The sequence below is a fragment of the Gekko japonicus genome, unplaced genomic scaffold, assembly GCF_001447785.1.
Source record: "Gekko japonicus isolate JY-2015 unplaced genomic scaffold, Gekko_japonicus_V1.1 scaffold1419, whole genome shotgun sequence".
Taxonomy (NCBI): Eukaryota; Metazoa; Chordata; class Lepidosauria; order Squamata; family Gekkonidae; genus Gekko; species Gekko japonicus.
In genome coordinates, this window is record NW_015164229.1 from 55,506 (window position 1) to 68,256 (window position 12,751).

A 12,751-nucleotide genomic window follows, 5' to 3' on the forward strand; every position below is an offset into this window, starting at 1 on the left:
GGGAGGGAGAGTTGCACCTAATATTTAACCGTGGACAGTGTCATCCAATTACAATGGAAATTCGATCCGCAACCAACATGCATCCACGTTTCCTGTACGTTTCGGTAGCCTTCTTCCAGGTCGAGAGTTATCAGTGGAACCAATGCTCAAGAGTAATTGTTTTGATAAACTTTTTGGCTACTCTTACAAGCTTTGGAATAGGTGTTAACCATTTATTGTTCCTTCGTTGTGAAATTTTGTATCTGTGAACAATTGGGAGACTGACGTCTTTGAATTGTTGTAAAATTATATTGTTGGCATTTCATACGCTACGTGATAGTAAATTCTAATAAGCTGTAAATATCGTACCTGGTGTTACTGAATAATCACCACCAGCTCCGCTCTGTCATTTCAACCCTGCCAGTTTTGAACCCTGTAGGGGAGAGGGTGTGGCTCAGTGGTAGAGCATCTGTTTGATATTCAGAAGGTCCCAGGTTCCAACCCCCGGCATCTCCAGTTAAAGAGCAGGTGATGTGAAAAGACCTTAGTCTGAGACCCTGGAGAGCTGCTGCCAGTCTGACAATGCTAACCTTGATAGACTGATGACCCAATTCGGTATAATGCTGCTTCATGTGTGTTTCGGTGTGAACAAGGAACCTGGGAGATGGCTGCATGACTCAGCAGGAGAGCAGATGGAAAATACTCCAAACACTCTGTGGTCACAAAGGCGGGGCCATGGCTCAGTAGTAGAGCAGCTGCTTTGCATGCAGCGGGTCCCAGGTTCAGTCCTCGGGCTCTCTGGTTGAAAGCATCCGTTAGTAGGTGAGGTGAAAGACCTCCGCTAAAGATACTGGAGAGCTGCTGCTGGTCAGAGCAGACAACAATGAGCTGGATTGGCCAATGTCTGACTCAGTATTAAGGCACCTTCATGGATCCTTACCAAGGGAAGAGGCTGCGACTCACTGCCTTGCGTGCAGAAGCTCGTAGGTTCGATTCCCAGCATCTCCATTTAAAGGGATCAGGTAGCAGGTGATGTGAGAGACCTCTGCCTGAGAACCTGGAGAGTAGGCAAGACTAACTTTGATGGTCTGGGGTAGCCATGTTGGTCTGTACCAGCAGAAAAGAGCAGGAGTCCCATAGCACCTTAAAGATGAACAGAATTTGTGGCAGAGTCTGAGCTTTCCTGAGTCACTGCTCGCTTTTTCAAACATAGCTAGAATGGGAGTCCATCTGTCCTAAATCCAGGGGTCATTTCCTGCAGGAGCACACAGGAACGGAGCTCCAGCAGTAAAGAGCCCAGGGGGCGGGCAGATGCAACAAGCCCCACCATCTGCTCCCAGCAGCCCTCAGTCAGAGCAAGAAGCAGCCAGGTAAGTTGCAGAGCTCCCCCCGCCCTGCCCCCCCCCCGGTTTAAAACAGTCTAGTGGCACCTTTAAGACCAAGTTTTATTCAGGTACAAGAGCCAGTTTGGTGTAGTGGTTAAGTGTGTGGACTCTAATCTGGGAGAACGGGGTTTGATTCCCCACGCCTCCACTTGCACCTGCTGATGTGACCTTGGGTCAGTCACAAACTCTGGCACAGCTGTTCCTGAGAGAGCAGTTTGGGTCAGAGTTCTCTCAGCCCCACCCACCTCACAGGGTGTCTGTTGTGGGGAGGGGAAGGGAGAGGAGTTTGTAAGCCGCTCTGAGACTCCAAGTGAAGGGCGGGGTATAAATCCAATCTCTTCTTCTTCTTCTTTTTCTCCCTCCTCTGTGAGGACAGATCTGCATGTCCCCCCCCCCCAATAGCTAGCAATCCAAGAGTCCAGTGGAACCTGAGCGGTGGGTGTTGCCTTCTGACACACTTCCGGTGATGTCAGGAGGTGTGGCATATGCAAATAAGTTATGCAAATGAGCTCCTGCACCTTTTTCTACGTAATGACCCCTGCCTAAATCACTCCACTTTCCAATAAATAGGAGAGACTGACTCCAATTCTAGCTGTATCTGAAGTAGTGAGCAGTGACTCACGAAAGCTCCTACCCTCCCGCATACCTTGTTCATCTTTAAGGTGCTACGGGACTCTTGCTCTTTTGATGGTCTAAGGTAGCTTCATGCGGGTTCATGGAGAAACCACTGTCCTCACAAGCACATCCCAGCTGTTTCTGCCGAGCTTCTTCTCTCCACGCTAGGTTCTTGCCGAGCAAACCAATGAAGGTAAAAGGTGGATAAGTCGTATCTTGGGCTACCTTTTGGCAGTCTTTGTAGGCAAAGAAACACCTTACAGGTTCCCACCCTTACATTTTCCTCCTAAGGGGAGGGTGTAGCAAGGCACTTTACAAGGGAGAACCAACAGCATCTTCCTTCTCCCATCGGCCCTCTGAAAATGCTCCATGGCCATCTTTAGTTATCCCCTTTCACCACCAACCGCCACACGGTCTTCAAAAGTACAGTCCTACTACCTTGTTCTTCCATTGATTTCTGTGCCAAACAGTCACAGAATTCCCTCAGGAAGGAGAAGATAAAAAACGGGAGCCCCCGGTGTAAGAACATCTCTACAGACTTACAGTTTTAATGAGAACTTTAATGCGATGAACCAGTCTATCGCTACCACCCCAGTGGTTACCAAACCCTTGTTTGGGAGAGGAGGTTAAAACTTCCAAATACTGTGCTACAGAACACTGGTCTTCAGACAGCAACACCTGAGCCACGGACGTAACCACCAATCTTGGTTTTTGTACTTTAATGAAGAGCAAGGCAGGACCAGGGGTGCGCATCTCAATTAGGTGGGCCAGAACCAACCTTGATTGGAATTAAACAGGTCACAATGTGAAATGCATGACATCACCAGGCACTACTCCATGACATCATCAGACCACACCCCATGAATTTCACAATGTAGGATGCTGGAGATAGGACAGCAATGAAATTGCTGAGCAGTCGGGTTAGAACAGATAAAAGGAAGGACTTCTTCACCCAAAGTGTGATTAACACATGGAATTCACTGCCACAGGAGGTGCTGGCGGCTACAAGCATGGACGGCTTCAAGAGGAAATTAGATAAACATATGGAGCAGAGATCCATCAGTGGCTATTAGCCACAAGGTATAGATAGGAACTCTCAGTCTGGGGTAAGTGATGCACTGTATTCTTGTGGGGGCAACAGTGGGAGGGCTTCTAGTGTCCTGGCCCCACTGCTGGACCTCCTGATGGCACCTGGTATTTCTGGCCACTGTGTGACAGAGTGTTGGACTGGATGGGCCTTTCGCCTGATCCAACATTGGCCTCTCTTATGTTCTTATGACTTAGACGAAATAAAGGTAATATTCTCTAGATTAATTGAGGGTTTGTGCCTCGGGGTGGTGCCTGGAACAGAGTAGAGGTTTAACCCTTCAACCTCCCCTGCTGTATTACAACTTCTGAAGAATTGTCTGTGCCAACATATGTTGATACCTCGCTGTTGATTGGCCACACATTTCTGGTGAAGCCAATTTATTGGCATCTAAGGGCCCCCGACTACTGAGCAGGCCCCTGCTCAGAGTTGCAGCCAATCAGGGGCAAGGAGCCCAGCAACGTCCAATGAGTCATTAAATTGGTACGGGGAAGCTGTGCCAATAGGCCACATGTGACAACTGACTTATACAGTGAAAAATCAAAGGGTTCAACTGTGGCAAGTGGAAAACAGGTAGCACTGGGTTTGAACATTTAAACAAGGCAACTGCATCAAACCAGGACCATTTCACACATTATGTTTTTATGGCTTGGATCGCACCCTTGATTTCTATGGCTGCAGGGGTGGGGGTGATTGTCACCAGTCCCCCTTCACGCTGTAGACCTCTCATTCTCTCTGCCCCCCTTATTCTCGCGGTCCCCATCCTCAGGACCAGCTTTCCGGGGTATCTTTTGGGCTTTGGTGGGAGGGAGGAATTGGAGGGAATCACCCCAGCCCCCTTGTCCTCGTGGAAATCTAGGCTGCAGCCTAGCCTCTGAAGCTCACCTAAGATGTTCTGTGTACATGAGAAACTGAGTGTTTACAACCTTGACGTAAGGCACCTGGACTCTCGAAAGCGTATACCCAGGAAATCTTGTTGCTCTGTAAGGTGCTACTGGACTCAAATCATGAGGTTCACAAGTGTGCTAATCATACTGTGTCAGTCATTAGGGAGCCGTTATTGCCTGCAATGTACTGACGAGCACAGGTTTATTGGCAAACCCGGGATTGCCTCCGGGCCGCATGAATGCAGAAAGCAGCTTCACGAAGTCCAACCAATGGTCCATTTAACTCAGCGTCGGCTCCTCTGATTGCAAGAGATCTCCCGGGGCACTGTTCCCTCTAAGCTGAGTTAGTGTGGGCTAGCTCACAGTTCTTTAGCCTCTGGCTCACACATTTTTGTCTGAGCTCCGGAAGGATGGCTCCAGAGCAAACTATTTTATGCGGCAGCCAAATCGCTTGCTCACATCTTTAATGCCAGTCGTTCACAAAGTAGAATGTTTGCTCACAAGACTCCACAGCTTAGAGGGAGCATTGTTCCCGGGTCTCAAGCAGAGAAGCGCCTTTTCCCAGCAGTGGCTCTCTGGGACTCTTTAACTGGAGCTGGTAGGGATTGGAGGTGGGCCTTCCGCAAACAAAGCACGAGCCACGGCCCCTCCAAGTGCTCAACATAGTCCCCCCCCATGCAGTCTGTAAAGAAGGAAGCCCATTAGAAAGCAAGGATCCCAAGAGAGCCAGTGTGGCGTAGCGGTTAGAGCATCAGAATAGGATGTGGTTCGAATTGTCACTCTGCCATGGAAGTTCGCTGGGTGACCTTGAGCCAGTCACGCCCTCTGCCTAACCTACCTCGCAGGGTTGTCGTGAGGATAAAAATGGAGGAGAGAGGAGAACGATGTAAGCGATGTTGGGTCCCCACTGGGGAATACGCAAAGTAGAAAAGATTTTCTGTATAGGTTTTAAAAACAAAGAGGAGGGAGGATTTCATTTGGAACTCTAACATGTTTTTATTTAAAGACAGTGGTTCTAATCACGATTGTCACTGTTTCTTTTTTCCTTTTTTTTTTTAAAACAGCACATACCAATATGCAATTGAGAGGAAAAAAAGACTACAAAAAACCCCTACAAACTCCACACAGAAACTAAACGCTAAGGGAAGTTGTCTGAAGTCATTCTTTTAATGAGATTGTCGAACCTAGGCTAAACACGGCATAGAACTAACAGTGACAGGGCACGGTTTGGGGAAATAGTTCACTATAAAACAGTGAAAGAACATTTCTTTCTTTCTTTCTTATAAAATATAGTCCATTCCAATAGCTTTTCTACATACTGTATACTATAAAAACTCTCCCGCGGGAAAAAAATTAGTGTCTTTTAAATATACATATTTAAATCTGAACTGCACCAAGATTAAAAGCAATTAAAAATAACTGATGATTTTCGCTCTCTTTTTTTTTTGTCTTTTTCTTTTTGCAAAACGTTAACTTCACAGTATCGGTTTGGAGTAGAAGACCATTCCAGTGTTTTAAGTTAAACAGTATTAAGGTAAAATCTTGACTCCGATCAAATCAAAACCAAAAGGGAGCCAAGAAAAAAAAGGGATTCCCAGTGTGTTCACTCCGCTGGCTATGAGAATCGCCGGCAAGCCTAAATGTGCAATTTTTTAAGGAACTCTATCGGTAGAATAAGGAACCTGCGTTTGATAAACATGCTCAGAACGATTTCAACACCTTTAAAAAAAAAATCCCAAAGACCAAGTAAGAGTTATGTTAAAAATAAAAGTGCAAACTTTTTTTTAAATCAACACAGAAGAGGCTAAGAGGACAGAGACAACAGTTTCAACGAGACCATTTGCCACTTTTCCACAGCTGCCCAGAGCATGCCTCCTACGAAAGGGATAATGGCAAGACAAAACTCAGATGCATTTTCAGCTCTGTATTTTTAAAAGAAACTCTGATGGTACTTCATGGCACTTTGAAGCTTTTCCCAATCCTGACGCGAGAATTAGTTTTAAAAAGCAGGATACAAAAAGTTCCCCGGTCCAAAGATTTAGAGGACGCATTCAGTCACGCTCAGGGCCAGAGCCAAGCTCCTGCAAAAATGGGGGGGACTCTTGAAAGTGGGTCTTGCCTGCCTGCCCTTACCTCCAGCACGCTCCCCCCCCCCTGTGCCCCCTTTAAAGCTGTTCTCAAGCATTCCCACGTCCACAGGGTCAATATGCCATGCAGGACAGGGGGGGGGTCTCCGACCTTAGGAAAGAAAAATGAGACGGGACCACCCTCTCCCCCTCACTTCTGGAAGAGCAAACTGCACAAAATTAGCGGAAGAGTTTACATCCAATACATCCAATTTCCCGCCATTACTGAAGTCCTGCACAGGCCGTACAGCAGGCGATCGTAAGGACCCTGATAACACTCAAGAGCAGGTGCGTAGGAAGCAGAAGGAAAGGCAGGGTAGAGTCACTTCTGCACGCTTCCTTCATTTTGAAGAGCGTAGATCCAACCCACAATCCCCCACCTATGCAATCCCATACATTACAATAGGAGGCACAGACTGACAAGAGGGACCTGCTTCCTCTGTCTGAACGAACGTGGGAACTGTTGCCGTCACGTGAGGCCGTTCGTGGGCGCTCCTAACCCCATTAAGGCAAAGGGGGGACACCCTTCCACGCATTGCCGCTAATGCGTTGCACGCTCACTTACAGAAGAAACAATTAAAATTACACATATTTTCAAGCCTGTTATTCTGAAACCACTCCAAAGTAATCGTTTACTTAAAAAAAAATCTAATAAATATTATATCAAGTATCATCAGGAGGAAAATATATATATATATATAACTTAAAAATTTCAAACAGGAAAAAAAAAGAAATAACTTAATTGCTGAAGGCTTTGTTCAGTGCTGTTTCCAATCCGAGGGAAGAAGAAAAAAATAAAACGCAGAATAAGACCACAGTACCAAAGTCACATCTTGCAGACAAATCTAGTGCTCACGCATGCTTTCCGTGTGTTAGCAAGAGTGTTCACACAGTAACAAAAATGAATTTGATTGCAAATGTACTATAAATAGAAGTAAAATTTCACATTATACGTGCATTCGTCATTGAAGAGAGGAACGAAAGAAGAGCTCAAAACAGGTCAGCTCTCATTTGAACAGAAAGCCGTAATTCCCTCCCACACACACCAGCCTCCCAAAAACAGTGTTGCTACTTTAACAAAAAATAATAATCAGTATTGCTCCTTCATAGCAGTGCTTCCTAAACATATTGGCTGGGGTTCAAGGAAGGTATACAGGGGAAGGGGGGAAATCACACAGCTGTTGCTTTCCTTACCACTTTTGATGTCTCCATACAAACAGCTGAAGAGGCTAGTCTCTGTTTAAACAGTGGCTTGTCTCTTCAGCAATGGGAATTATTCTTACCACTCTTGATGCCTCCGTACAAACAACTGAAGAGCTAGTCTCGGTTTAAACCATGACTTGCTTCTTCAGCAAGGCTTTGATGAATCACAATGTCACTTGTCTCCTTTCTACAAAAGTAGTTAGACGCACAAAGCTGGGCAATATTTTTCCTCTGCAGCGTTAACAACTAGTCTTCTAGGACAAGTCGTTGCAGTGCTTTCACATCGGTCAAACAGAATACCAAAGAGAGGTCAGTAGATTTAGCTATCCTCTACCCCTGCTCTTTAGCAGTCTCATAAAATTACATTCAATCACAATTTTTCCTCTAAAAGTTTCACCTACACAAAAATATACTTTGATCATTTCACCAGAAGGCATAACCTGATATGAAACACTCTAGAATGGATATCAGCAATTTGTGAATTAACACCCTAATACTCCCCCCACAACTGTACAGAATTTTGATTTCTCTCCAAAACCAAATAACAACAATTTTTTAAAAAAAATCACAAACAACACACAACCCCAACCTTTTCAAAGTTTGGCTGGCCTGGAGAAAACCATCGCCAAGTTTGACAGCTGTCTACAGAAGAAGGCCATCGGCCATTTTATCAGTCAGCAGAACTTTGCTAAACCTGATCTGTGGAGATGAACAGTTAAATATCAACAAACCATTAACATGAACAAAAAAAGAAATCTATAGACCAGAACGAGTCTGCTGGAGGATTTAACCTTCTAAGTAGCAAAACCCCATAATTCAATACAAATGATCTCCAGTGTTATGAGGACGAAGCCACGTGCCACCAGAAACGAGCTTTCGGAACACGACAGACAGTCTTAATAGTAAGACACGCTGAAGCTGTCCTTGAACTTGTCTGAATTTTACAATTTTTAATGAAATTTCGGGAAGCACCTTGATGCCCGCTGACCTAAACTAGCACCTCCCCTTGTTCACCCAGCCCTACTCGATTTTCCGTCTAACTCCGGGCCCACTTCCACCCACTGTTCTGAATAGCGGTGGTTTCCCTAAGTATCAGGGAATGCTGGGCTCTTGAGCGACAGTTCAAGGAAAAGTAGAAAAGGAAGTTAAGTGGTACTGCCCCTGTTAATGCCCTAATTCCTGAGGCAGCTGCCATCCTGTGGGACGGCTTTGCAGAGATCCAACCCAAGCTGTGGCTAACAAGAAGAGTGTAAGACAGAAGACATGTGTTTAGTGTAAGAATTCATACGAATAAAAGCACTGGCACACACCTGCTCAGCACACAGTTGTAACACTTATGTTTGGAGGGAGGACATTCCCACTGTTGTGGCTCACTGCTGAAGTGGGAGCCTCGATCTGGGGTGTCGATGGACCAAAAAAATAAAAAAAAATGTCACGGCTAAAGGGTTAGAAGTTGGCACTCTAAAAGAGGCACTTGTCAAAAGCATCAACGAGCCACAACTACAAGTAGTGAGGCTTAAGTTCTGTAGCAGGATGGGGAAGACAGAAAGGAACCTGCAGAGGACACCCACGGATCCAGCCACCCAGCTACAAAGATGTAAAGGCAGATCGTCCAAGGGAGGGGCAACGCTTTCCAGCGACAGCCTTTTCCACTACAGACCCTCCCCCTTTTCCCCCAATGCTGTTCTTGAGGCTTTGCTGAGACCCCCCCACCAAATAACGTTTCAGGAGGACTCAGTGTACTGTAGTGGGAAAAAGACACAAGAAAGCCCCATTCTGTAAAGCCCTCAGATGACTGGCTACATCCTTATACAGACAAAATTCACAAATGGAAGCTGACAGAGCTTTTAAGAGTATCCCGGCCGAGGTGGGCACACACAGCTTATGCCAAGCTGCCAACGGGGCAGAACTGATGGGACTCCACAACAGCTTGGTTGTGAACCACCCTTCTCTCTCACCCATGCCTGTTACTCATAGGGGAAGCAGGAGAAGAAGAAAGGAGAAACTTTTCACAGGTTGGGGCCTTCGGTCCTACCTAGTAGGCAGAACAGGCTCAACTCCTTAAGAGCTGACCTTATCCCCAGTGGGAATTTGTCTGCGTGAGAGCACAGAGAATAGTATACTAACAGAAAAAGGGGGTAGATTTTGTCTTTCCAGACCCGCAATGTCATGTTAACTTATGGAGCTTACACTTCACTAAGCACCCGTTCCCGCCCAGATTACACAGAACCTTCAGTATGAATCAAGGCCTAAAAGAAAAAGTTGCCTCTCGTATGACCAGCATATCCCTCTCTCCCAGTGGGGTTGTTCTCATGACTGTGGGCCTTACCTGGGCAGGATATGACCCACTGAGGGTCAAGTTCACATGGGGGGAAGAATGCCTAAGAGGCTGTGGACTGCGGTGAACTCGCACATACTCCGCAGGTGGATAGGGGCAAACATTTCAGCGCCCTTCACAAAAACTGTCAGGGAAGGTGGAGGGGGGGGGGACTCTACAGAAGGCAAAGACTGATCAAGAACAGCAGAAGGAGACCTTGAGCCTGAACAATTTCAAAAGAAATTTCACCATCAGACGAGAGGGGGAAAAATCAAGGGAGTTTTCAAACCGGGTTGTGTTGATTTCAAGGCCTTTTCTAGTTATTGCAAAGGCCGCTCCCCTCAGGGTTTATGGAACTCAGATTTCTGTTCAAAGACACACGTAATAAATAACATAAAATTTGTCCTAGGGATTCAATACCCCCCCACCCCACATTGAAATTCTGCTTGTCTGTAACAAAGAAAGTCAAAATTAACAAGGGATAACAAAATCATGGGGGACCAGGTGCCTCATCTGAGGTACCTGTAATGGAACATAAACAATACCGGGGGAAGGGGGCATGCTGTATGGGCCTCGATTCATTCGGGGTGTACTTCTGGGGCAAGGTTCACACCTTCTGTCTCAGAGGATTTCTTCACCCCTCTCCTGCTCAGCAAGGAAGCATGGCCAAACTGGGCACACACGAAACACCCTTCTTAGTATTGGAATGACTCGATCTATACACCAATTAAGCCAATCGATGGTGGAGTCAGGTCACCCAGAATTCTCAATTAACATTACTTGAGAATCAAGATTCACCTTTCCTATCATGCAAAGATAAACAAAATATTATGGGTTGGCAGAGGCCTATGGTGGAGCCGGGAAGGAGAGGCACTGAGGATGCCTCCCTCACTGAAATGTAGAGCTACATTTCCTCTCCCGAATACCATATGCCCGAATATCATACGCCTGAAGAGAATTACCCTCAGCAAAAGGAAGAGCCGATACCACCAAGGTGGTGGTCGGCGCTTTTTTCCTTCTCTCCCCAACACAATTTTACCTCAAACCACCAGTGACTTTACAAGGCCACAATGAAATTTACGGATATGTCTGTACAAGTCGCCGGACTGGGTGAACCGTCTCTCGCACCATTTACAGCCGTGCGGCTTCTCTCGCGTGTGCACCACCGCGTGCCGGCTGAGGTTGTGGGAGTACTGGAAGCTCTTCCCGCACTGGCCGCAGGTGTACGGCTTCTCACCCGAGTGAGTCCTCTCGTGTCTTTTCAAGGTGTACATGCAGGAGAAAGTCTTGCCGCAGAGGGTGCACGTGGGGACGGACCCGTCGGGGGACAGCCGGGTCCGGGCCCCATCCTTGTCGCGGAAGTGAGAGCTGAGGTGGAGCTGCAGGACGTGCGGGCTGGGGAAGACTTTGCTACAGAGGGGGCACACGCAGATGTGGCCGGGAGGGACCAAGACGCCCGATGATAAGATGTCGGAGGAATCCATGTCGTCCTCGCTCGCCTCCCGCTCTTGATCGAGGTCCTCCTCCGGCACGTGAGAATTCCCATTTCCTGCAAATACGGTGCCCAGCCCCGTCATCAGGCTCTTGGCTGCGTTCCCAAAATGCTGGCTCTCCGGGCTGCCCACTTCCCCGTCCTCCTCCTCCTCTGACAGAGACTCTTGTTCGTCTTTCACAAGAGTTTCGCTACCCTGCTGCTGGCTATCGGGCGCCAGCTGTCCAAAGACGTAGGAGGGGTGTAAGGCATCTCTCCCCGCCAGAGGCTTGAAAGACAAATCTAAAGCACACTCGGCATCACTCGAAGCCAAGGGGTGGTTAAGAGACCTTTGGGACAAAGGTCCTCCCGAAGTACCCACGTTCGCTTTTGTTGTTTCAGCTGCCACGGTGTCCGATTCGACCTCGGTCAACACAGAGTTGATACTTGCAAGATCAGAGGACCAGACAGAATAACCGCTGCCCTTTTCTTTCCCGGAGGCAGGTCTTTCATATTCCGCAGTGGCGAATTTCTGTTTGCTCCCCGGGTCGAGCTCGTGCCCCGGGGGGACACCGTTGGCCGAGCCCCGCTCGTCCTTCTCCGAAGGGGCCCCTCTGCTGCCGTTCGCCTTCTCCTCCCCGCACAATTCCTTATCTTTCAGCTTGCCCTTGCAGACTTTCACAATGTCGTACATGTGAAGGTAGCTGGCGGCGGCCAGCACATCTTCCACCGGCAGGCTGTTGAACTCCAGCTTCCCTTCGTACATGAATTCGAGCAGCAAGCCGAAGGCCGGGGCGGTGACAATGTCACTGTTCAAATGCACAATGTCCCTTTTGTCTAGCTGGTCCCTGTAGAAAAGATGGAAGTACATACTGCAGGAGGCGAGAACGGCTCTGTGGGCTCGGAACTGAGCGTCTCCAACTAAAACAGTACAGTCACACAGGAAACCCTGGTGACGCTGCTGACTCAGACACTGCAGTAACTGCCGGCTATGGTCTGGGAACTCCATTCTTCCTTCATAACCTGTTCAAAAACAGGAAAAACTTGAATGCCACTTAGACACCGCAGGGCTCCCAAGCAGCTGTTAACAAACACAGTGGCTGTAGGGTAACCGGAGCTTTGGAGATAACAGTTCAACTGTTAATTGTCTATATAAACCAGGGAGGGATTTTTCTTTTATAATTCTTTTTTTAAAAACCGCTCCTCTCCCTCCCCCCCTCCCCAACACCTGCTTCAAAAACAGGAAAAACTTGCCTGTAAGTAAAGCAAAAGTGTCTAGAAGACTAACACCTCTAACCTTTGTCTTTTGATGCATCAAAAGAGAAGACGGGCTTTGAAGTTTTAGACCTCCCTGGAAAACCTTAACTTTAGGGCTCCGGCATTAGGGGCGGGGGCAACTTCATAAAGCAAGTGCATTTTGCACTCTTCACCCGACCAAACAGCTTACCTTCCCCAGCTGCCAAACAGAAGCCGGAGGGCTCATGTGGAGGAGGAGGAAGAGGAGGAAGAAGAAGGCGTCCCCCTCCTCTGTTAAGTTTTGGAGAAGAGCCCGCGCTGGCTTCTGCAGAGGGCGATCACCCCAAGGGAAGGGGAAGAGAAAAGGCCGGTTTTCTTCTCTCTCTCTTCTCCCCCCCCCCTTAACGGAAGAATGCTTGGATGTGAAAGGGAGAGAGAGAGAGAG

At 47.5% G+C, this 12,751-nt stretch overlaps 1 protein-coding gene across 2 annotated transcripts in view; it reads right to left on the bottom strand.

Moving 5' to 3' along the window:
* Positions 1–10,438: 10,438 nt before the first annotated feature.
* Positions 10,439–12,751, bottom strand: part of ZBTB42 (zinc finger and BTB domain containing 42) — a 5,556-nt gene continuing 3,243 nt past the window's right edge. For both annotated transcript variants that reach the window (XM_015408587.1, XM_015408586.1), the window contains exon 2: positions 10,439–12,093. In XM_015408587.1, the coding sequence (XP_015264073.1) occupies positions 10,640–12,079 (1,440 nt within the window). In that variant the 5' untranslated portion in view covers positions 12,080–12,093 and the 3' untranslated portion in view covers positions 10,439–10,639. The remainder of the gene's footprint in view (positions 12,094–12,751) is intronic.